The sequence below is a fragment of the Prionailurus viverrinus genome, chromosome B2 (genome assembly GCF_022837055.1).
Source record: "Prionailurus viverrinus isolate Anna chromosome B2, UM_Priviv_1.0, whole genome shotgun sequence".
Classification (NCBI taxonomy): Eukaryota; Metazoa; Chordata; class Mammalia; order Carnivora; family Felidae; genus Prionailurus; species Prionailurus viverrinus.
Window position 1 is genome coordinate 7,110,108 of NC_062565.1, and position 26,898 is coordinate 7,137,005.

General features: G+C 39.7%; 1 protein-coding gene across 5 annotated transcripts in view; it reads right to left on the bottom strand.

The window, feature by feature from the left end:
• LOC125165885 (uncharacterized) overlaps window positions 1-26,898 on the bottom strand; it is an 821,026-nt gene that overhangs the window by 87,204 nt on the left and 706,924 nt on the right. For all 5 annotated transcript variants that reach the window (XM_047859334.1, XM_047859337.1, XM_047859338.1 and 2 more), the window contains 2 exons: window positions 26,398-26,559; window positions 25,236-25,395 (listed from right to left, as the gene is read on the bottom strand). In XM_047859334.1, the coding sequence (XP_047715290.1) occupies window positions 25,236-25,395; window positions 26,398-26,559 (322 nt within the window). The remainder of the gene's footprint in view (window positions 1-25,235; window positions 25,396-26,397; window positions 26,560-26,898) is intronic.

The window sequence follows — 26,898 nt, forward strand, 5'->3', positions numbered from 1 at the left end:
TTGTGATTTTCCAGGACATTCACAAGTGAGGGCATCCTACTGTCTAGTGTATTTACCAGGGAAAATACTCGGGCTTGATTCTTTCTCTACCCCCACAGCTGTGCCCCCTGCTGTATCCCCCCAACCTCTCTGCTGCTGTGTCCTCGCCCTGCCTGCACCCTACCAGGGAAAACTGGCTCAGGGTCATCTGTCTCCTTGGGAACCCACAGCAAACTCATGCATCATAACCACTGGAAACAACCAGGAGGCCATAATACTGGTTTGCTTTTTATCTCATCCCGGGGTCTCCTGACAATCTTCTTCTCTTCCTGTCCACAAAGACAGAGTGGATCGGGAGGTTAGATTCATGAACACACATGAATCTGAGGAAAGAGATGTGGCTTTCCCTTTCTTTTAGAACCGATGAGTCATTATCTCTGTCAGTAATTGTCAGAGAGTTGGCCTTGCAAATACTCCCTGCTAGGCCACTGAATCCTAACACCCTACTCCTTCTACACTTGGTCTCCTGCTGGAGAAAGGTGACTGGATTAGGGGAGCTCAGCTTGTCCAACTGCCACTAAACAACATGGGATTAGGGCCGATCTCTTCCGGCCGGCTGCAGAAGGCAGTGGGATTGCCCGACTGTTTCCGCAGCAGCATAAGGGCTTTGGCAGGCATTCCTCGACAGCAGACAATAACAATTATTCCATCCAACATCCTGACAGAGAGGAAATAAAAAGGTAGAGCAGGAAGAGGATGAAGAGGAAAAAGGAGGCGGGGAAAAAAAAAGAAGGGGAAACGTGAGTAAAAGACTTCGGAGTTGTGAAGGCTGAGATGCTATTAGAATACGGGATTTGGTAAAGACTTCAATCTATTGCTTAAATTTTATACCATAAGAGCAAATATTATCTAACATTTTCCTTATACTCCCCTTTCCTCTTCTCTCTTCCTTTTCTGAAATTTGCCTTTGTATTCAAGTATTCTTTGCCCTTACTCATTAATTTGAAATAGCTCTAGAGATGAGCAAAACTTGGCACATCTTCAGATCAGAACTCAAGTCAATCCTCCTCGTCCTGCAAAGAAATCTTTCTCACATGCACAGGAATGCTGCCCAACAAAACCAAACTCTTGCGTCATGGGCAGCATCGTTTTATCTGGGTCCTGCTTCTGACTCTAGCTGTGATGACCCAAACCTTTCAGAACACGACAGAATGCCCCAAACCAATCTTGAACCACCCCTTTCTCCAGCACGCACGCCAAATGTCAGCTTTCTTCTTTTAAAAGGCAGGCAAGTCAGAGAAAAACCTGCACGCACTTCCTTTCTCAGTCATTTACTGCTGAAAACATCTAATTCTCTTGTGTTACCCACTTAACTTCCTATTCTTCCATTTCTAAATATTTCCAACAGAGAGGATGGTATTTACAAGGGGTGAAGTTTGGTAAGAAATGAACAATGAAACTGTATAAAACATAAGTTCACCACTAGCCCACAGACATCTTCACGTATTTGTCTCTCACAAAGTTTATTCCCCGCACAAATTCCGAGATACTTGAGATAAATAACTGAGGTGATGATATGAAAAGGTTTCTCGCAGCTTGACCATGACATATGAACCGAACACTGTATTTTTCAGACAAGATTGAGCGGAGCCATGGGTGTTCTGTGGAGTCAGCAAGGGGTAGGCGGAAAGGGGATATTTGGGAAGAACATAACAATCACTCCCCTGCCAACCGGAGTGTGTCTATTTTCTTCTTCTTTTACAGATTTCCACGTAAGATTACAGTTGAAGAAACGGGCCCTGCTAGAGGAAGAACGGTAGAGAAACACACAAACAAAAATCCTTGAAATTTACTGATCTTATAGGTTAGTCAATCATGGGCGCTGTAAGAACTAAAAGAGGTTTGGAAAACCTCTATCCCCTAACAGTTTGCTCTCAAGTTGTAGAGAAAGAGTGGGGGGCATACACATACAAGTTACTGTACCAAATGGTAGAGAACAGTCAGCATAGCAGGTGACGCTAACCAAAGCACTACAGTGAATTAAACGATGGCGAGGAGACGTCTGGATGTGAGAACGAGGGAGCTTCTTGGACTGACGGCTTCACCGTGGGGTTGTGAAGGGTTGATGGGATATTGATAGGCACAAAACTAGAAGACGGAATATCTGTTGATTCATTTAAAATCATTTTGTGACCTAAGTATCCCCTACCTCTTGAGCTCTTAACACAAAGTGAACTGAGCTGTTAATGTGTAAAGCATTATAAGGTGTCAGTAAATAATCAAATTTGACCCAAGTACAAGAAATGCTCACATTTTTAACAGACGTATAATAGCTCTCACTAGTATGCTCTCCTAATATGCTCTCCACATTAACAACGAAAACCACACAGGGATTGCTTATGCATTGCGGAGGATCACATATGTCAATTTGGAGAGTTTGTACTTACTCTACAAGGCAACAGGAAACAAGGAGATTTTAGTGCAAGAGAGCAGTATGTCCGGAATTGGAAAAAGGCAACACGAACCCGGTTTGGAGGGTTGTGGGAGTGTGCGACTGGCAGAGAAAAAGAAGCAGCCGGGAAGCAAGTTGGAAGAGTGTTATGACATCCTACAAGAAAATCAAGGAGGGCTCCGTCAAGCCAAGAGAAGCAAAGCACATGAGACGTGTAGGCAGAGCATCAGGGCTTGACTGCCTCAAAGAAGCGAGGCAGACATTAAGAGTCAAGAAAGCATCCACGCACTTGGAAGAGTAAATGGAAGATGAGAAAGAGGAGAGAGGAGATCAATTAAGGTTTTGTCCAAATGCATCTGAACTCAATTTCCCTGTATCTCATCAACTTTGTACCAGAAACCGTCAAAAATGTTCGGTTACTTTAGCAAATCACAGACATGAGTACACACAAGAGCCTCGGCTAGACTGTATCCAATGCCAGAACCAACGCATTTATCCAAGCTGGTGAGGATGAGTGCTAAGTCACCGGGCTCTTTCAACACTTACATTAAGACATACACTGTAAAGCACAGTGGATGAGTAGGAATAAAATGAAAACAACTCCTGTCCTCATAGAGCCAGCCCTGCACAAAACCTAAACAAAAGTCATGCCTCCCTCCCCCAAACCCGTCCATCCTCCCTAAGAGTGTCTCACTCTCTCTTGAATCCACTCCTGTCTCCTGTCCCTTCATTGTCTTACTCCCAGCAGATGGTCAGTTAGTCGCAAATCAAATAAATGAACACTGTCCACTCCTAAGATAATATTCATATTTAAAGTCTCTTGAAACTGAAAAGCCTTTAATCCCCTGAAAATATAGCTCTAATAGTGAGACGACTACGCCCCAGCATCTTTCCAAAATGCCCCCTGGGCATCCAGACTTGACTCTGCTACTCAGAAAGCTTCTGCAAGAACCATAACCTGTTTGGACAGCAAAGATAGGAAAGACAAATGGAGCAATGAACAACATTGAGAAAGCAAGGCAGGGACAAATGGGAAAGATAACATAGGTTTTAAAGACAGGTTCACATTTGCATGCCAAGCCAGCATGACAGGAGCCAGGCGAGCCTCGGTGATGGCTCTCCGTGAATTGGCTACAAGAAATCTTACACGACTCAACTGTTTCAACACAACTCTTCGATTCTAGCACTCAGAGCCACTCGTCTCACTTAATTGAGCTCCCAGAAAAGGAACATGCTTATTGCATATTTCCAACCGGCTAAGACAGGAAACTCTAAGAGTTCTCATCGCACACACACAAATTTCTGTAACCACGTATGGTGGTGACTGTTGACTAGGCTTCTCATGGTGATCACAATACATACAGATATCGAATCCTTATGCTCCTTATGCTGTACCCCTGAAGCTAATGTAATTGTTACATGTCAACTGTACCTCCATAAAAAAGACTAAAAGCAAGCAAATTTATTTAAAGGAATAGACTTCTATTTTGAATAAAGAAATCAACAAATACGGTTTTTTTTTTTAAATATTGTATTGTAGACAGCATATTGGGCCTAAAACTTCATCTCCAGATGTAGTTTATGTTTATGCAGAGAAAAAGAAAAGGGTCCTAACCTTGTAACATTAACTGCAGGACATTTTAGCTACAAAAGCTAATAACGATCACTAAATCCTGAAAGTTGTAAGCCAGTCCAGTTCCCTGCTATTGGTCATTTAATAAACATTTAGTGAATTCCCACTTTACCCAGGCACTGTTTGTAGGTGTCCAGTTTACGTCACTGAGCAAAGCAGGCAGACACTTTCCCTCATGGAACAGACAGTGTCTCTTAGGGAAGACAGACTACCCACAATAGACATGAATACAATTACACCATAGTATGATAGCAGGTGACCCATGCTATACCTAAAGAAAAGAGTAAAGCAAGGTAAGGAATTTAGGAAGTACAGCTGGAGAAAAGAGAAGTAAATTTTAAAGACAGGTGAGGGGCGCCTCGGTTGCTCAGTTGGTTGGGTGTCTGACTTCGGCTTAGGTCATGATCTTATAGCTCATGAGTTTAAGCCCTGCCTCAGGCTCTGTGCTGTCAGCTCAGAGCCTGGAGGCTGCTTCCGATTCTGTGTCTCCCTCTCTCTGCCCCTCCCCTGCTCACATGCTGTCTCTCTCAAAAATGAATAAACATTTAAAAAAATCAAAAATAAATAAAAATAAAGACAGGGGAGAACCCAGTAGGAAAGGCAACAGCGGCCTTTCCTGTGAAATCCTGCAAACGCTGTGTTCTCTCACATCCCAGACCCACGTCCTGTCCCTGTTGGGCCAGATTTCCTTCTCTCCCGCAGGACTTCAAAAATGTTTCTTTCTCTGAGGCTCTAAGCCGGATGTGTGCTTTTCAAACTCATGCAAACCTAAGTATTTTACTCACCGGCCTCTCTCTCTTGGAACTGAAAGATTTGAGGGTGAACTAGCCCAGATTAAGTACCTTTTTATACAGTCAAATTTAAAATTTTTCTGCTCCCTGAATCACTAACCTCCAAAGTATTTTTGCCTTACAGCACCCTATCAGGGCCCCAAATCATAAAAGTTTAAAATGTCCTGGCTGTATTACTAGTCGAATATATCGTGGCATTTAAAACTATGCACAAAATATAAATTAAAGGACAGTGAGATAAAAATTAGAAACAGAAATGCTGATATTTTCTTCCCAAAGGGATTGAGGCCACTGGATTAATAGATTCCTTGTGCACACATGTAATTATACTACAGTTTAACTATCATAATAAAATAATTCTTTTACATACAATTCAAATCAAAGCACTCAGAGTGCCACAAGGGGCTGGGAATAACATTATATGTGAAGATCTCTCTTCATATGCATATATAAAATTTTGTCAGCTCTATTAAGTAATCACCATTAGCCCCTTTTATTGTTCCATCAATTCATCCACTGCTAAATAATAATCCAAATTTTACAGTAAAATTCTTTCCTACAGGGCTTACATCTCAAGGCAGGCCAAAAGCAGAGCGGTGGCCTACAAGAATGAACAAAACGTAGTACGTTTACCATGATGCACATCCATCTGTGTACAGAATTAATGAAGACATGCAAGGCTTAAAAGCACCTGGAACAGAAAGCGTGCTTGCTCACAGACGGATAGAGCACCTAGTCGGTTTCCCACGGCATCAAAGAAAGAGGGCTCCACCCCGTTTCCTTCTGTCTGCTGCGGAGTTTTCCACTTGCCTCCACGACCTCCTTTATTAACACGTCTCCCCGGAGATACTATAAAATTATAAAACAGATCCTGGGTTCCTGAACAAGACAAGGTGGCATACATCTAAATTTGTGCCCATTCCCCGTCCTGGACACAACAAGAGGTCACTACAGGAGATATCTAATCATTGGTAAGAACTGACGGGAACTGCTGTGGGACCTGAAAACTGGAGGAGGAACACAACCAGCACCCAACGCAGGGGGGCGACCCAAGCTCGGCATTTCCGGAACCCCCGACCCGGCACCGGAAGGCAGCTGGGGAGGGCCACTCCTTCCCTCGGTGGAACCAGAATGAATGCGAGGTGAGCCAGGCCCGAGCAGCAAGGTAGTTAGTCGGGCTGGAAGAAGCACTCTCCTTCCGGTGGAGACGCCGAGGCTGCCATGCAGGGCAAGCAAGAGACACCACACAAGCAGCCTGGTTCTGGAAGTCTCCTTGTCCCTACAGGCCTGTGACACCCCTCCAGAGGGCACCTGTGGTGGGATTCCAACACAAGAAGCAGCCCAGCCTGGGAAACACTCCAGGTCCTCCTCAGAGGAAAAGATCCCATCAGACAAGCATCTGGCCAGAGAAGGCTCTGCAAGCTTGAAACTCCCCTTCACACTGGGGACACCAGGGGGATGGCAAGGACCGTCAGGAGAGCTAACTACACACACAGTAGGGCATCGGAAGTCTGTCGCTGAGAGCCTAAAATTCCCGTCCTCTGCCCAGAGACAGGGGAGCATCTAGGGGGCACTTTAGGCGAGTCATGTGTTAGAAAGTTCTGGCTCGGGAAGCCTTGTTATTCCTATAGGCCCTGTGGCTGTGTTGTCGAACCTCAAGACAAGCAAAGATCCAGCCTGAAGGATCCCACTTTGCTTCCTCAGCCAGAACCATCAGGGGCCCCTGGGAACCCAAGAAGCATGAGATAAGTCAACGAGATTAAAATAACATGGCAAAGACTTTGAAATTTAAGCCGTCAATGGAAACATAGCCACAAAGTAGACCTGGAACTACAGGCTAAATAAAAACAGGTTGACTTTCTGCTAAAATAAACGATTTATATGGGATCCTAAAGTGTTCTGACGAAAGAAAAAAAAATGTCCAAACAACAAATGAAAACGATTTGTCATGTCAAGAACCCAAATAAGTAAATAAATAAATAAATAAACCCTTGCATGAGAAAGGACAACCAACCAATGCCGACACTGGAATTAATCAGATATAATTATCTGACAGAGGTTTTAAATCAACCATCATAAAAATACTTCAAGATAAATTACAAATTCTCTAGGAATATATGAAAAAAAAAAACCATCAAAGTAGAAGTTATAAAAAAGAACCAAATGGAAATTATATAAATGAAAGCTACAAAAGCAAAGGAAAAAAAAAAACCTCACAGAGTAGAAATGACAGGAGGTAAGAATCCGTGAACTTCAGGACAACTCAATGGAATTCATGCAATCTGAACAACAGAGAGAAAACAGATTGAGGAAAAAAAAAACGAATAGAGCCCCAGGGACCTGTGGGATATCAATAAGAAATATACCGTTCATCTCAACATGTTCAGGAAAAAAGAAACAGAATGGAACAGAGAAACTAATCGAAGAAATAATGGCTAAAAATGTCCTAAATGTGGAAGACAACAAAAATCTACACATTCATAACACTCAGCAACTCTGAAAAGGATAGACCCAAAGAAATCCACACCAAGACACATAATAATTAAATTTTAGGGAACGAAGGACAAAGAAAAAGGTCTAGAAAGTAACCAAGGAGAAATGATGCATTACCTATGGGGAAACACCAAGTGATAGGTCAGTGGATTTCGCTCATAAAACTATGAAAGATACAAGGAAATAAATCATACATGCAGAAAGAACCATCTATCACAAATTCTGTACTTGGTCAGCTATCATGCAGGAATGAACGGCAAACAAAAGCATGCTCAGATGAAGAAGAAAACTAAAAGAATTTGTCACTAGCACATGTACTTTTAAACATTGGGTAAAGACATTCTACAAACAGAAAGGGAGCAATAAAAGAATCTTGGAGCATCAGGACAAAACAATGACCGAAAGAACTGAGGATGTACAACACACTGGCCTTGCCTTCGTGAGTTTTATAAATCATACTTATTGATTAAAACAAAAATTATAATACCATTTGATACTCACGAGAATGATATATAAAAGTGCGGAAGACTGGGGGCGACTGGGTGGCTCAGTCAGTTAAGTGTACAACTCCTGATTTCGGTTTGGGCCATGATCTCACAGTTTGTGGGATCAAGCCTTGCATCAGGCTCTGTGCTGAGAAGTGCAGAGTCTGCTTGGGATTCTCTCTCTCTCTCTCTCTCTCTCTCTCTCTCTCTCTGCCCCTCCCCCTCTCACTTGTGAGTACACGCTCTCTTTCTTAACATAAATAAACTAAAAAGAAACTTGGGAATATTGTAAATACTAATAGGCTGTAACAAGCTCATTCATTCATAGATGGAATAGATGATACATAGATCAACCCACAACATAAAGAGCCACTCAAAAGTACTAGAAATAAATTAACATGTAATCTTACAAAATGTTCAAATAACACAGAAAGTCAAGAAAAGGGAAAGAGAAATGAGAACAAGAAGAACTAAAGAAAGCAAATAATAAAATGGCAGACTTAAGAATTGACATATTATTAATTACCTGAAATATACATGGTCTACATACACCAGTCAAAAGACAAGAGATTGGCAGAGTGAATTAAAAAACATGAGACACTATATGTTGATTCAAAGAAAATCATTTCAAATGTAATACCATAAAGATGTTGAAAGTAAAAGGATGAAGAAAGATATATCATGCAACATTGATTTAAAAAAGAAGCAGGGGTGACTATATAAATCTCTGGTAAAGGAGACTTCAAACTAAAGAAAATTCCTGGAGACAAAGAAAAACATAAGGATGTTACATAAGGGAAGAGACCAATCCAGCAGGAAGACATAATAATCCCAAATATACCCACACCAAATAACACAGTCTAAAAGTACATGAAGCAGAAACTGATAAAGCAGAAGGAGAAATTAATAAATCCACAAACATAGTTAGGGACTTCAACAACTCCCTCTCAGAACCTGATAGAACTACAAGATGGAAAATCAGCAAGGCTACAGAAGATATGAACACCACAAACAGGACCAGAATGACATATTTAGAACATTCAGTGATAACAAAATACGAATTTTTCTCAAGTGCCCCCTGGAACATTAAGACAGACCATATCTTGGTGTGCCTGGGTGGCTTAGTCGGTTAAGTGTCTGACTTCGGCTCAGGTCATGATCTTGAGCTTCCTGAATTCAAGCCCCACGACGGGTTCTCTGCTGACAGCTCAGAGCCTGGAGCCTGCTTCAGATTCTGTGTCTCCCTCTCTCTCTCTCTGCCCCTCCCCCACTCACATTTTCTCTCTCTCTCTCTCTCTCTCTCTCTCTCTCTCTCTTTCTCTCTCTCTCAACAATAAACATTACAAAAAAAAGATCATATCTTGAGCCATAAAACGAAGCTCAATATATTTAAAAGTATTGAAATCAGAGTGTATTCTCTAACTAAAGTCCAAAAAACCCCAGAAATAACATAAAGACAAAAAAGAAAATCTCTAGGCATGTGATAATTAAACAACACATTTCTATATGATCCAGAAGTCAAACAGGAAATTTTAATAAAATTTTAAAAATAGAAAGAACTTAATATAAATGAAAGCACAGCATATCTAGGTATATGGAATGTATTTAAAACGGTGCTGGTGGTGAAATTTAGAGCACTGATGCTTACGTTAGAAATAAGGAGGGGACACTTGACTGGCTCAGTCACTAGAGCATTCAAGTCTTGAACTCAGGTTTGTGAATGTAAGCCCAATGTTAAGTGTAAAGATTATTTAAAAATTTTTAAAAAATCATAAAAATAAACAAAGAAAAAAGGAATTATCTACCTTATACTAGAAAAAGAAGGATAAAGTAAACCTAAAACCAGCAATAGGAAGGAAATAATAAAAGTAACAGTAAGAAGTAATGAAACCAAAAACAAGAAAACAGGAGAGGAAAAAAATATCAATGAAACAAAAAAGAGGTTCCTTGAAAAAAAATCATAAAATACATAAATTTCTACCAATGCTGAAAAAAAAGAAACAAATCGCCAATATTGGAATGAAATAGATGTCACTACAGATATTACAGTTATTTTGAAAATTAACAAAAGAATACGACAAAACAATCTTACAATCATGAAGTTGAGAACATAGAAGAAATGATCAGTTTCTTAAAACACAAATTACCACAACTCAACCAAGAAGAATTAGATCATCTGAATAGTCATATAACGTTTAAGGACACGAAAATTGTAATGTGAAAGCCCTTGAACAAAAATAATGAAAATAAAAAAAAAATAAACCTCCTGAAAAAGAAATCTTCAACCCAGATTGTTTTAAAGAATTCTACCAAATAATTAGTCAATTTTGTACCACCTCTTTCAGAAAATACAAGAGGAAAAAACCTTCGCAACTCACTTGATGAGGCCAATATTGCCCTATACCAATGCCCTATACCAAAAACAAACAAAGGCAGTACAAAAAAAAAAGAAAGCAACAGATCAACATCGTTCATAAATTTATATTTAAAAATCCTCACACTCACACACACAAATCAGCAAAATGAATCCAACAATGTATAAAGACAGATCTTGAACTGTTTCTGGTCTCCTCCAAGGTCTGGTTGGCTCTTCAAATAGCAGGGATAAGGCAGTGATACGGTCAGTTTGGGTCCTAATTAGATGATCATCAATACAGCAATATGGTGACAAATAACCAAGTGTGTGTCAAACTATAAACTGACTTTTCCATTAAAGTTAATCTGGCCAATAGTCATTCTAAATGTCTATTAAAAACATATACAGTGGGGCGCCTGGGTGACGCAGTCGGTTAAGCGTCCGACTTCAGCCAGGTCACGATCTCGCGGTCCGTGAGTTCGAGCCCCGCGTCAGGCTCTGGGCTGATGGCTCAGAGCCTGGAGCCTGTTTCCGATTCTGTGTCTCCCTCTCTCTCTGCCCCTCCCCCGTTCATGCTCTGTCTCTCTCTGTCCCAAATAAATAAATAAATGTTGAAAAAAAAATTAAAAAAAACAAAAACAAAAACATATACGGGGTGCCTGGGTGGCTCAGTTGGTTCAGTTACTGACTTTTGATCTCGGCTCAGGTCAAGATCTCACGGTTTGTGAGATTGAGCCCCACATCGGGCTCAGGCTTGTGCTCTCCTCTATATCAAAAAAAAAAAAATTCTCTCTCTCCCTACCTATCCTACAGTTATTTTTAAACAAAAGAATACTAAAAATAATTTTATAATCATGAAGCTGATAACAGAGAAGAAATGATCAGTTACTTTAACAATTAAATAATTTAAAATAATTAAAATTAATTTAATAATTAAAAATTTTAAATAATCTAAAAATTTTTTAGAAACACATACAACTACTTATTATAGGCGGAAGAAGATACTTCTACACTATCCAATAACGGATGTACTTGATACTCTCTCTTTGCCTCTCCTTCTTAAAACATGCTTATTTATTTTGAGAGAGAGAGCATGAGCAGGGGAGGGGAAGAGAGAGAGGGAGAGAGAGAGTCCCAAGAAGGCTCCACACTGTCATTGTGGAGCCCGACCGCATGAACTATGAGGTCATGATCTGATCAAAATCCAGAATCAGAGGCTTAACTGACTGAGCCCCCACTCAGGCACCACTTTTGCCTCTCTAGACCATGCTTCATCCTTTGCTATCATGTTACGAACCTTTGGAGGCTGACCTGACCATACTGCATTTCTCTGATTCCCTTGGGTTCTTCTACTTGAGTTGGCCAATGATAGACACTAGCAAGACCTCAGTCAGTGGCAAAAGAGAGAAGCAGACCTCTCTCTGCCCCCCTTCCTGCTGGAAAGGGGCAAGGTTTCTTTGCTGAAGCCCAGAGGTCTAGTCAGAGGCCTCGCTACCTAAAGGACTCTCCACAGATTCCTAATTCCACTCTTTCCCTTTGTTCCCGCAGCCCTAAAAGTGTCAATGTCTCCCTGCTCCTGCCTGTCATTTTTGTCATTCCTTTCAGGTTAACCTTAACTCTGACTGCAACTTCCAACAGCTCATTAAGTTCCCCTTACTGTCCTCATTTGAGTCTACAATCTTGTTTCCTGCTAATGATACAGATGACTACAGAGCCGCTAGATGACGACAGTCCCTCAAAGATCTATCACTAATGTGCCTAAGGTAGGAGGGTGACATCTTTTTTTTTCCCCTGACTCCAAGATCATAAATATAGAAACATCCACAGGTGCCACAAGAGCAGGTAAAAATAACTGTAAATAAAATCATCAACTATTGAATTCAGAAATCTCTTGCACTTCTACACACTAATAACCAAGTAGCAGAAAGAGAAATTAAGAAAAAAAATCTCTTTCACAACTGCATCAAGAAGAGTAAAATACCTAGGAAGAAACTTAACCAAGGAGGGAAATGACCTGTACTCTGGAAACTATAAAACATTGATGAAAGAAAAGGAACATGACACAAACAAAGGAGAAGACATTCCATACTTATGAATTGGAAGAATCAATATTGTTCAAATATCCATACTGTGCAAAGGAGTCTACAGATGTAATGCAACGCCTATCAAAAGATACCAACACCATTTTTAACAGAACTAGAATAATCCTCAAATTTGTAGGGAACCACAAAGGATGACAAATACCTAAAACAATCTTGAAAAAGAACAACGAAGCTGGAGGAATCACAATCCCAGACTTCAAGATATATTCCAAAGCTGGAGTAATCAAACAGTACGGTATTGGCACAAAAATAGACACATAGATCAATAGCACAGAGCAGAGAGCCCAAAAATAAACTCACACTTATGTGGCCAATTAGTCTACGACAAAGTAGGCAAGAACATACAATGAGGAAGAGGCAGTCTCTTCAATAAATGGTGCTGGGAAAATTGGACAGCTACATGCAAAAGAATGAAACTGGACTTTCTTATACCACACACAAAAATAAACTCGAAATGGATTAAAAACCTAAATGTGAGACCGAAAACCATAAAAATCCTGGAAGAAAACATAGGCAGTAATTTCTTTGACATTGGCTGCAGAAACATTCTTCTAGATATGTTTCCCAAGGCAAGGGAAACAAAAGCAAAATTAAACTATTGGGACCACATTGAAATAGAAAGCTTTTGCACAGTGAAGGAAACCATCAACAAAACAAAAAGGCAACTTACTGAGTGGGATAAGTGCAAAAAATGTATCCAATAAGGGATTAATATCCAAAATATATAAAGAACTTACACAACTCAACAACAGAAACCCCCACACAATCCCATTAGAAATGGGCAGAGGACCTGAGTAGACATTTTTCCAAAGAAGACATCCAGATGGCCAACAGACAGACACATGAACATGTGCTTAACATCACTCATCAGCAGGGAAATGAAAATCAAAACCACAATGCTATCACCTTACCCTTGTCAGAATGGCTAGAATCAAAAAGACAAGAAATAACAAGTGTTGTCAAGGATGTAGAGAAAAAGGCAAACTTGTGTACTGTTGGTGGGCATGTAAATCCGTGCAGCCACTGCAGAAAACACTACATTTTTTAACTGAAAAAATTAAAAATAGAATTCGCATATGACTCACTAATTCCACTATTAGATATTTACCCAAAGGAAAGTAAACCACTAATTAGAAAAGACATACACACTCCTGTTTATTGCAGAATTATTTACAACAGCCAAGATATGGAAGCAACCTACCTGTCCACTGATAGATGAATGGATTCATGTGTGGTTGTGTATGTGTGTGTGTATATGTGCGCACACACACACACACACACACACACACACACACACACATAATGTGAAATTACTTACCATATCAAATGATGAGATCTTGCCATTTGCAACAACATGGACGAATACAGCAGGTACAATACTAAGTGAAATCAGAGGAAAAGAGACAAATACCATGTGACTACACTCATACGTTAGAATTTAACAAACAAACAGAGAAAAAAGAAACAAAATGCAGACTCTTAAATATAGAGAACTGGTGGCTGCCAGAAGTAGGGGAGGGAAGGGGGATGGGTGAAATAGGTGAGATTAAGAGAACACTTATGATGGGCACTGAGTAACAAACAGAATTGTTGAATCACTATGTTGTATATATACGTATATACATATATATTGTATATATAATATACAAAGAAGTCCTCACTATATGGTTATGTATAGCATTATGCATGGTGGGGTTATTAAATATTGAAAATATGCCCGATCTTTAATAGTAAATTCAACTAGTTTCCAATAAAAATAATGGCAGGACTTGAGAGGTCAGCAAATGGCTAAGACAAATCTTTAAATAATAATCAAAATGAAAAAGAAAACTATTCATGTACTTTTTCTTTACCTTTTATACAATTTTGTAGATATTTCAGCCAATAGCCTTGACATAAAAAAGGGGTTTGTATACTATTAATCGTCTGGCACGATTCACTGGATATATAGACAATGAAGGAATCTTGAAAATCAGCTAGACAATCCTCCCATTTTAGAGGTGCATAAATAAACCCAAGAATGATTATGACATTTATCTAAATTCATAAAATTAGATATCCAGAGTAGAAACAGACACTAAATTTTCTAATTCCGATCCAATGGGATTTCCCATAAACCATGATATCTCTTCAAAACTTGACCTTCTTTTTTTATTTTTTTAATGTTTATTTTATTTATTTTTGAGAGACAGCATGAGCGGGAGAGGGCAGAGAGAGAGAGAGAGAGAGAGAGAGAGAGAGAGAGAGAGAGAGAGAGAGACCCAGAATACGAAGCAGGCTCTAGGCTCCGAGCTGTCAGAGCCTGACAGACAGAGCCCGACACGGGGCTTGAACTCACGAGCCGTGAGATCATGACCTGAGCCAAAGTCGGACGCTCAACCGACTGAGCCACCCGGGCGTCCCAAAACTTGACCTTTCAAGTAAACAGAGGTTTCAGCACGTACCTCTGTTCACTGTTGCAAATCTGTTTACACATGCTATAAACGTAAGTGGCACACGCTTTAGAGGTAACATGGTGATGAACGAGTAAATGTGATCCCCTCAGCAGCCTGGAAACAAGAATTCATCTGCACATATCGACAAAGGTCACATATTTGTCATGGCTACCTGGGGCCCGGCCGATAGCTTCTTTTGGAAATTACAAAAACAAAAACTGAATAATTCAGTTATTTTCAAAACGTTTCATTAATGTTAGTCAGAGCTTAAGTTACTTACGTTCCTTCACATTAATTATCAAATAAACTCTTCTACATGACCATTAAGTTTCCAGAGATCCCTAAATGTCTGTGTTTCTGACAAGCAGACTCTCCCTGGCTTATACAATTACCATCAGAGCTCCTCGAGACAGGCTCCTATATCATCCATGAACTCAGCCAAATATCACATACCATATGTCAATAATTCTGCTTATACGTCCTAAATGTATTCTTAAACAATTTTTATTTGGAGGCGAACGTGACTATCAGACAACATTTAGGAAATCTCTCCCTTCCTTTGGGCTTTATGCCTCTGTTTATAGATGTCCCTCCATGATTGAACCTAGAGGGGGAAATGTACTTTTTATGGTAGTAATTTTTTTCTCTTTTCCCCCCATTTGTTCAGCTGAGAACAGGAAATGAAAAAACTTGAGCAATGGAATTGAACAAACTATAAATTGCATCTGTTTCTGGCGGGCTGCAGGCCTACCCACCGTCCTCACAGTGCTGTGGGACAAATGCCCCGCTTACATCTGCTTTTTGCCTAGGCTGGGATTTCATGTAGTAGATATCTCTAACATGACAGCCAAGTGCACAAAGACGATATAGAAAATAAAGCAGACGCCAACGGCAGGCCGAACCCAAGCTAATCGGATAATATTGCTATAATTTTTCAGCCTTTTTCTTTCTTTTTTCTTATAGGACTAAGCTTGCCCTGGGTGATATCTCATAGATTTTCAAATCCCATATACCATCCCAAAGTGAGAAACCAGAACATTCCATGACCACGTGGGGCCCAGTCAGCTGCAGCTCTGACAGAATAGGGGGTGTTGTTAGGGAGCAAAGGGAGGCAACTCTGAGAAAATAAGTTATTGACACCGAAAAACAGGTACTTGAACGAAAGTCAAAAGATATCTTTCTGATGGGGTGGAATAGTGTTTGGCGACCTGAAAAATCACACATCCACATGGTGTACTCAGTTACCAACTTCGGGATTGTTGCAATAAGATAGAAAACCGAGAATAAGGGACATACAGCTTTCACCGGCGGAACAAAAAACGACGAAGGCCTAACAAGTAGACTGCCATGGGGAGGCAGGGGTACAGAAAGGGAGACAGCAGGCAGCAGAAGGGATACTTCACCTGCACCAGTTTCCTGTAATGGGCTGGATCTGGTTCCGAGCCCGGAGAAAAAGAAATGTACCTCCTGCGTCTACTGCTTCTAAACCAAACGGGGCCAAAACTCAGGGGAGTGCCCGTTAAGTGCGGCCTTTCAGCTTTAAGAACAAAGAAAGAAACTTCTGTGAACTGGCATTTGAACTTAAACCCCACGCTAAACACCGCTTCTATGGCAAAGGAGTTCAAAATGGCTTACAAATGAACTTCTTGAACAAAACCTTTCCCAGGTAAGAGATTTCCTACAAAGTGGCAAAGAGGAAAACAACAAGAAAAAAAGAGATCATCCCAGGTACCAATTTTGCTATGCTTAGGAAAACCTAGAAAGTTGTAGAAAGAGACAGGTTAAAATTTAAAATTTCTTCAAGCCACCAAATCATACATTTTGTGTGAAATGATTTTGGTCCTAGATAGCGGTGGATTAGCAAAGTCTTTATGCCATATATTAGTTTAAAGGCCCTCGCTCCATTAATACCATGTGCGTAACTGCATTTGAATGTATGTAAGCTGTTCCTTTGTTTATAGGTAGGCAGTGAGGCCAGAGAACGGAGGTTTGAAAAAAACTGTTTAAGTGAGTTACTCATTTAAAGTGTGATTAGCTCTTCCAATTTTAGTGATAACTTTCTTACTCATCATAATGACAATCAAGTCACTGACCATCTGATTTCCCAATTTTAAATTACTTGGGGGACTGTCCTGAAATTACCTTGTTTTATTTCATTGTTTATTCAAGGGTTTATTATCTGCTTCCCCTGAGAAGAGTGTAAATTCCATGAGGGCAGGGACTCCACAAATTGTTTACCACTGTATCTCCAGTACCTAGAACAGTACAGGACACAGAGGGGTTGTTGAGGGAATGAGTGAATCATATAATGAAATTTTTTCCTATACCCATCTTATTAAAAAAGTGTAAATGCTAAAGCTACTAAAGGAATATTTGAAACGTTGGTTAATCCATTAGGATAATCTCAAATTCTAATTACCTCCAAATATCTTTCCATTGTCAGTAAATCATTCGCTTGTAAGTTTACTACCAATATGGTAACCATCTCAGTCTTCACAAAAGCATTCAGGCTCAATAATACTATTCTAAATATAATCCTAGAAGGTAAATATTAAGGAAAGCAATTCCAAGCCATTAGGTTAACTACAGGCCAACTCCATCCAACAGTAGAAAGTTCTTGGCTTGAGAATCAAGAAACAGAGATTCTAGTCTAAACATTTACTTACTACTTGTGGGAACTTGTGTAGGCCATTTGACCTCTCTGAGCTAAAGCCTCCTGTAAAATGTCAAGATTGGATGTAATTGCCAAGACCTTTGGTAGCTTCAAAAGCCTATCAGGGCAAGAAATTGAAATTGTTAGCAGAAGGAAAATTGTACGATGCATATATATGTACTAACAACAGAATACGCTCCAGTTTTTACCGAGGGCCAGACCTTCTTCCCAAGTACTTAACATCAGTTAACACACAAAATCTTCACAAAGAAGTCTTTGAGGTGGCTTTCCTCCTTTCCGTTTTAGAGAAAGGGAAATGGAGGCTGAGACACATCAGGGGACTTTCTCAAGGTTTGAACAGACAGACGTGCACAGCTCAAGACTCCAAGCGATCTGCCCTCTGCCGGCCTTCATCCTCCTGGCCCACCTCTTCCGACGTCTCTGCACGCAAGCCCCCCTGGATTTCTCTCTGGACCCTGAGCGCACATACTCGTTCCTGTCTCAGATCCTTTATACTACTCGTGCTCTTTCCTTGGAGGGTTCTTTCCCTGGCTGGCTCCCTATCTTATGCGGGTCTCATGTCAAAAACCATGGTCTTGCCCTGGTCCCTCTAGCCAAAGTCATCATGACACGCACCAACTTCTTGTTCTTCCCCGGATCTATCACCATGTGAAACAATCTCGTGCCATTGCTCAGTAGTTCATTCATTCATTATTTCCTCCTGCGACTAGAATGTAAGTTCCACAAAGGCAGGGATTTTAAACTGTCATCACCGTATCTCCAATAGCTGGAACAGTAGAGGGGACAAAGTATTTATTGACTACACGAAAAACAGATGAGAGCATCAACAATGACTTTCCTATATTCAACTTAACTACTCAAAAGTATGAACACAAAAGCTACGCCCTCGATACGCTGAATCCTCTGTTATGCCGTTTGAGTAAGATTGTCAGACAAAGGAGAATTGAGTTTACTGACAATGTTTAGTACTCACATTTCTCAGAATTTCTGCTTTACTGTCAATTCCTATCAAAATAATTATGTAAACATTTCTTTTTTTTTTTCATTAAGCGAATGCATTCATTTCAGAGAGGAGTTCGGATCTTTTACTAAATCACCCAAGAAGCTGAGTGACAACATGACTCATCAAAAACATTAAGTTCACAGAATCTAACGCTTGCAAGAACCCTTACATTTTGTATTAAAATGTATATGCTTAAAGAGCGGAGCACAGGTGATGGGCAGAGACAGACGGAACAGCAACCATGCTGCGTGTCCTCTCTGGAGAAGGTAGTAAAACATTATTTTACCAGTACAGAAATAGGTGACAGTAAGCGAGTCTTGAGTACAGTCTGATTTGGGGGAGGGGGGTGACTTAAAGAACACAGGGAGCCCTAGACTGGAAGAGTGGAAGGTCAGAGCTTTCACCGTCCTCAAAATTCTCATGCTCACTTCCATAAGTTACTTCAGGTAGCTTTAAAAATCCACACAATATACTAAGAAAAGATAAAAACAGGGTAAGAAATGTCATCAGGGGAAAATGACAATAGAAGAGACCCACTGAAGCCAGGGCTGAAGCGAGTACACAAGCTGCCTGTGGATACAGACTCTTGGATCCTTGCTAGATCACCTACTGACCCAACCTCTTCTGGCATCCAGGGCGAGGAGAGTCTTGCGGGGCAGAGCCACCAAGTCTAGGATTCCAGGGAAGCCCAATCAGGCGTATTAACCGTTGTGCGGATGGGGAATGGGGCCCACGACACGCACTGCTTGGAAATCCAAGAGAATCTCCTCCCATGGGTCCTCATAAAGATGGCAGTAGGCGATGAATCAAGCCCAACAGCATCCTACACTAAGGGCAGCAATGTGTTTCCTCAGGCTGTTTTATATAAAATTACTCACTGTAGGCTGCGGCATTGCACTCAAGAAGCAATTCAATAAAAGCAGTTATTCGAGCGGCCAACGGCAGTAAGCAGTCAATTAATGCAGTTCCGGGCAGGACCACGTATACTTTCCGTGGTGTGTGCATGTGCGTGTGTGCACATGCACACACGTGTGTATAAGCACGCTTTCATTCAAGTGAGCTCTCGACAGCATTGGAGCCTCAGGGACCTCAAGGTGTACTCCTTACCAGCCAGCTACCTGGAATGCAGCTACCCTGTGTTGTGCCTTCGTGTGGAGCAAGAGGCTATCTTGGGAGGGACTAACATTTCTCAGTCGCCAAGGGAAGAGGCAAGAAGTTCCTCAAGATATAATTTTGGAAATACAGATCAAGGGACCAACAGGTCCCTGAAGTTCACCAGCAAAAGGTAGGCAGCTGAAAAAGATTAACCTGAAAATTATACATGCAGGCAAACCAATCATGCATGCCTTTTGGCATTTTAAGTCTGGGGAAAGAACCTCTGAAATGGTTCATCTTGAAGAGCAGGTCGTTCTCTGTACAACAGAGGAGAACTGACTGAAAAATATATGCCTACAGAATGAAATAAGTTAACATACTGAATATGATCAAAAATTGTAAGGGACACCTGACTGGCTCAGGGAGTAGAGTGTATGACTCTTGACCTCAGGGCTGTTGAGTTTGAGCTCCACGTTGGGTGTAGAGAGTACTTAAAACTAAAATCTTAAAAAAAAATTATAAGCCAGTTGTATGTTACAGATAGTTTTCAAAAAAATAATAATAATGACTTTTGTTTCAGAGTTGTACCCCTGCCATACACTTCAAAGAATTTAAGTGTACCTCTCTATTCTCTGCTTTAACACTCTAGAAAAACAGAATGTGTAGCTTAATATTTAATACTGATGTTTTATTTCTGTACTCAAATATCAGTTTACCTATCTTAATGCAAATATATTCTTTTTTTAAATTTTTTAAACATTTATTTATTTGTGAGAGACAGAGAGAGAGCAAGAACAGGGGAGGGGCAAAGAAAGAGAGAGGGAGACACGGAATCCGAAGCAGGCTCCAGGCTCTACGCTATGAGCACAGAGCCCTAGGCGGGGCTCAAACTCACACACCATGAGATCATGACCTGAGCCGAAGTTGGAAGCTCAACTGACTGAGCCACCCAGGTGCCCCTAAATATATTAATTCAAATATTCAATATATAACTTTTCTCATAACAGACCTCTGAACTCCTCTGTAGGAATCTCACAGAGGACACCATTATTTACATCATTCGCTTCATGAGGAATCTTGCAAAACACCCCTGTCTAGGATTAGTACACAAAATATACAAATACAAATTAGTACACAAAATATACAAAAGATACAAATTGTACCTCTTGAACAACTGGTTTATTTTTTAAATTTTTTAACGTTTATTTATTTTTGAGAGACACAGAGAGACAGAGTGTGAGCAGGGGAGGGACAGAGAGAGAGGGAGACACAGAATCCGAAGAAAGCTCCAGGCTCCAAGCTGTCAGCACAGAGCCCGACGCGGGGCTCAAACTCATGAACTGTGCAATCATGACCTGAGCCAAAGTTGGACACTTAACTGACTGAGCCACCCAGGCGCCCCTACAATTGGTCTATTTTTAAACACATAAACTCTGTGAACCATGGAATTGCCCAGGTTAAAATTTTTCAGTTAATTGGTAAAAAGCTTAGTGATGACTTTTTGGTGTATTTGTAGCAAGTGTATAATATACATTTAGTATTCTTGTCATTGTTTATCTGTTAAAGTTTAAGTTATTTTTTAAAATTTTATTTATTTTAGAAAGACTGTATGCACATGTGCATGCACACGTGTGGGTGAGGGAAGAGGAGAGGGAGAGGGAGGGAGAGGGAGAGAGAGGGGGAGAGGGAGAGGGAGAGGGAGGGAGGGAGGGAGGGAGGGAGGGAGGGGGAGAGAGAGAGAGAGAGAGAGAGAGAGAGAGAGAGAGAGAGAGAGAATCCCAAGTAGGCTCCACACTCAGCCTGGAACCCATGGAATCATGACCTGAGCGGATATCAAGAGTCAGAGGCTCAACCAACTAAGCTACCCAGGCGCCCCAAGTTTAAATTATTCATAAAGTAATTTATTTTGAGCGATGTTTTGCTAGATTTTCTTGGTGTGTTTTAGGACTGCTTTATTTTTTTACTTTTTATTTTTTTAAAGCAGTTTCATTTTTTTTTAAAGATTTTATTTCCATGCAATACCTACACCCAATGTGGGGCTCAAACTCACAACCCTGAGATTGAGAGTGTCACGGTCCACCAACTGAGCCAGCCAGGCGCCCCTCAAGTCTGCTTTAGATGTACAATAGAATTGACTTGCGAGCCTGTTTTCTCTTTACATATGGTATGGGATTAAGTAGTCTGCTTTATTTAAAAAATGAAAGCAAAAAACTGGTGTGCCTCTTTAATCAGATAACTAATAATCTAATCAGTGGAAGATCTGGAGGACAAGGAAATAAATATATTGTGTACTTACGTTTCTATTACTTTGAAATAGAATTGGAGAGTGTAACTCTCAAATATCCTTAAAATTTTTAAAATAAAATTAAGTGGATTTCCGTTAAGGTGTTGGCTTTTTAGTATGTTGAGGGGAGAAGGGGTTGTTTGCTGTTTTTTCGAAAACTATCAGAGAAAGTCTAACTGTGAAATAAAATGAGATTCAAAATTTTAGTACACATTGAATATAACTGAGCAGTCTATTCATTTGTTTAGAATTTGAATCTTTTGTGAAAGTATTTACTCTTAAAATCTTAATGTTTTTGCCTTATATCATAAAGAAATCATTTTCTCCAATTATTTTATCCCAAAATACCCCTCAAGAGATTTATCATAGTATTACTTTATGTTTTGGCAGCTTCTAGAACAGAGAATGAATTTACAGGGATATGAATATGGTGTATTTTTTAAGTCTTCTAATATTTGCTAACTCACAATGCTCTGATTTACTCACCATTTGAATCTAAGTATTTAAATAACCTTAATAGGAGCAAATTAAGTAAAAATATTCAAGGGACACCTGGGTGTCTCAGTAGGTTAAGTGTCCAACTTGGGCTCAGGTCATGATCTCATGATTCCTGAGTTTGAGCCCCGTATCAATTTCTCTGCTGTCAGTGCAGAGCCCACGTTGGATCCTCTGTCCCCCACTCTCTTTCTCTCAAAAGTAAATAAACATAAAAAATATATATTCAAATAAACTTCTTAAACTCCCATCTCAAAATTTCTAGTGTAGCAATTTTCTCAAAGTGTTTACTGTAACATCAATTTTCTATTACAATCTTTTTATTGAAAATATTCGATAACATTAATGATTTTGTCTCATTAGATGTACTCTAAGATATTTAAATATCTTACTTCTTTTAAGATATTTCTTATTTCCACCAAAAGTTATTCTTTATTCCAATACATTTTCCACCTATGTTGAAGGCCATATGTAGATATGCAGGTATTTCCAGTTCAGAAAATGACTTAAGAAAGAAGAAAATATTATTTGTGGAATTGTCCCTTCAAATTTACAGGACAAAAGAAACAGCCAAAGGCCCATAAGGCTCAGAGACAGAGTGGAGGGTCCATGCGGATTCACAGTTTTCTGTAATGAACACCATGTTGCTGAAATCTACTGAAGTATCCAGAGTCCGGACATTGTGCTCAACAATCATTACCCAAACAACGTGGACAAGAGGGAAACTGATAGAGAAGCCAAAGAAGCAAATGTGAACAAAAGGAAATTGAGGAGGGAGGGAGATTAATCTGTTAAGCAAATAAGCTCTAACTTCTCAGAAGTAACTGCAAAGCTTTTGTACACGATGTCTTCCAATGGCAAAGAGGTGGCCCGGAAATATTTTCTTCATTAGCCAAATCAAGCTTTAGGCAGCAAATGAGAGTATTCTTTGTACTTTTTATGGTGACAAGAACAGTCAGGATAGGAGTTTAAGATAATGTGACTAATTTCACAATCACATGGAAGAAACAATCTCATTGTCTTATAGTCACATTTCACTCAGGACACAAAAACACAACTTGGGGTTGAGTTTCCATCTCTCACAGTTTCTTTGTGTTTCTGGTTGTTTCTTTGCTCTAAACTCTATCCATGTATACGAACAATATGGTTTAAAAAATCTAGAATTTATGGGGCAATCCTACATAATTAGAATGTATAGATTTTGTTTCTGTGGGCCCAGTAATCAGGAAAATGAACCTGTGGAAATGCGTTCATCAGGCCTCAGCAAGTGAACTCAGCAAGCAAACATATAAAGGAAGGGACACCAGAGCTCCTTAGGCAGCTTGGTTTGTCAAGCATCTGACTCATGGCTTTGTCTCAGGTCATGATCTCGTTGTTCGTGGGTTCAAGCCTCACACTGGGCTCTGCACTGACAGTGAGGAAGCTGCTTGGGATTCTCTGCTCCTCTCTCTTCCCCCCCTCCGTCCCCCCACCTCTCAAAATAAAGAAACGTCAATAAATAAAGGGGGTTTCCTGGGTGGCTCAGTCGATTAAGTGTCTGACTTTGAATCAGGTTACAACCGCACGGTTTCTGAGTTCGAACCTGCATCGGGTTCTGTGCTGACAGCTCAGAGCCTGGAGCCTGCCTCGGATTCTTTGTCTTCCTCTCTCTCTCTCTGTCCCTCTGTTGTGCGCTCTCTCTCTCTCTCTCTCTCTCTCTCTCCCTTAAAAATAATAAATGGTAAAAAAAAAAAGTCCTATAAAAAAATAAATGAAGGAAGGAGTGTTACCTGACATCCAGGCACTCTGAGTATACAGCTTAAAACCACTTTATAAATATGGTAATCAATACCAGCGAAATTAGTAAGTGGTGATAAATTAATGGACTTGTCCAAGTGCAACTTTCACTATAAATAGTAATTGAATTTTTCCGTCACCTGAGAAACCATGTACCTCTGCTTAGGACCTGAACTAATTACTTCAAAACAGTTGGATATGGTACATATTCGATTGACCTTTAGCAAAAAGCTACACACCAACATATGAACCAACTCTGAAATTAAGCATGAAGGATAAAAATGTATATTGAAAAGAATCTTCTTTCAAATGAGCACAAGAATAAAAACATAAACTCCAGCTTCATTTTTGTTTCTACCAACTAAATCTCCATTGTTCCACTTATTTCTGGAGTTCCAAATTTACAACTAGATAATTTTCTGATCTCACAAGACATCCTTAATATTTTTAGTTCTCTCTCATTTCCCTTGACTCTAGGAATCTCACGAAGACAATTCTAGAGATGGGAAAAAAATACCAGTTATCATAGTCTCTCCCACAAAGAAATGGTTGAGGCCTAGAAAACAGATAATCCCCTAAAAAGGATGAAAAGAGCAAATGTTCTAGAAACAGGCATTATAGAACACGCACATTTAGAAGAGTGTAAAACAAAAGTACCAAGATAAGGAGCAACCCAGGTGAGAGAAGACAAATCAGAATCAATGCCATAAAAGCCAACTGTTTAGAGAAGCAGGGAATAGTCAAAAAATATTGAAATCGACAGAGATGCTATGGAGAATGAACACTGAGCAAAGGCCACTGCACATGGTTAAAACAATATGTTAATGACATTGTAGAGCAGAGTCTCAGTGAAAACATATAGAATGACTTTAGGTCATAAGGCTATAAAGTAGAGACATCAAAATAAGATGTTGACTATTCGTCTGAGAACTGTGGTAGTCAAAGAAATACGGCAGTCTCCTCTTCTATGTTCCAAGAACCCCAGCAGATGCCTGAAACAACGGATAATACCAAACCCTACATACACTTTTTTCTATATATACACACCTATGGTCAAGTTTACTTTCTAAGTTAGACACGATAATAATGGTGACTAATGAAATAGAACAATTACAACAATATGCCATAGTTAAAGTTAAGTGAATGTGATCTCTGTCCCAAAATATATTATACTGTACTCACCCTTCTTGTGATGATGGGAGATAAGATGTTTACATGACGCGATGAAATGAGGTGAATGACGTAGGCATTGTGACACAGCGTCAGGCTGCTACTGATCTTCCGACGGTTTGCCAGGAGGATCATCTGTTTCCGGGTCTTGGTTGACCACCAGTAATTGAAACTGCAGAAAGTCAAAGTGCAGATAATGGGGGGACTCCTGTAAAATGCCACACTCAGATAAAAATATATCGTTATGAGACATTATTCACATCCCTCCTCGGCGTGGAAAGCTCTTATCTTTGGCCTAGATTTATCCACTATGTATTTATTTCAATGACTTCTTTCATTTCATTACTATTCTAAATATAATATTCTGTGCTTTTTAAAAATACACACTGGGGCTTGTTCACCTGGATATGGTATGAAGTCCCAAATAGTGACACGTTTCAAAAGATCACTTGAGTTATTTTCATTTAAAGACAACTGAACGATTATGACTCTCATATAGTAAATACCTAGCACGGGTTCATGCTCGCTCAATATTCTTCACAACTAATTATATGATGCTTTATAAACTATGGTGCTTTGCATTCTGTTTTTAAAATTTAACTCGAGAGTTACATATAACTCTACTGGATAACCATAATAAGTTCAAAATGAAATTGAAAAAGTACACCACAAATAAAATCCAAAAGATATTAAAATTCTGTTTAAAAAGCACTGTTCAACACCGTGAGTAACATCCCTTTATGGTACACTTAGTAATAAAATTAATGAGGCAGAGTCCTAAAATATCTCTAACAACCCCTCCTGTGTACCTATTATGCAAACTCATGGTTTCTCATTTCTTGTAGGAATTTTAACTATAAAAGAGTCTAAAATTTGGGTGAGCGTCCATTCAATTACTTACAAAAAATTTATAGTCAGATTATTGCTGTAAGTGTACATCAATATGTAAGACTGTAAGACAAATATATTTTAGTCTATATTTTATTGTTATAGAGGGGTGGGGAGAAGAGAGTGACCTGGTGGCTAGGTAGAAAAGGGCACTGAAAAAGGTAAACTATCAGTTGCTACAGGGTGAAGTAAATTATAGTTCCCCATGACATTTGTTGCTAATTATAACAATCATCTTCCTAGACAACAGGAGGATAATGATACTCAATCAAGAGCAAGTACTCACAATTTCCTCCCCAGGTCCCACAGCCCCACTGGATTCAGCTCGTGTGTCCTTCTCCAAGCGGGAACTGGATCATTCTTTCTTGAATTTGTTCGAAACCATCCTTTAACCCTTTTTTCTAGTGCATTATCAAAGAGCTCTTTGTTTTCAGATTGAGCAATCTGACTGAAAAAAAAATGACAAAGGGAGAGACAAGAAGGAGTCTATTCAAAGTAGGAAGAAAAAAAGATAGACATCTAAAAACAATACACTGTCATAAATTAAATATGATAACAGCATACTTAGGAGTTGACTTCTATGCTGTGTTGAATAATTCTCAAGGCCTAATACACAAAAGAATGTCTAACCTTTGTCTTGAGCCTAAAATATGTCTGAAGCCACGAATCTCAATGCTAACCCTTAAATGGAAAAACACACCTGAAAACATAATTATCGAAGACTAGACAAATATCATTCTAAATAACATTGTCCCCAATTTTCCGGTACAATTTTCACGTACTTTGA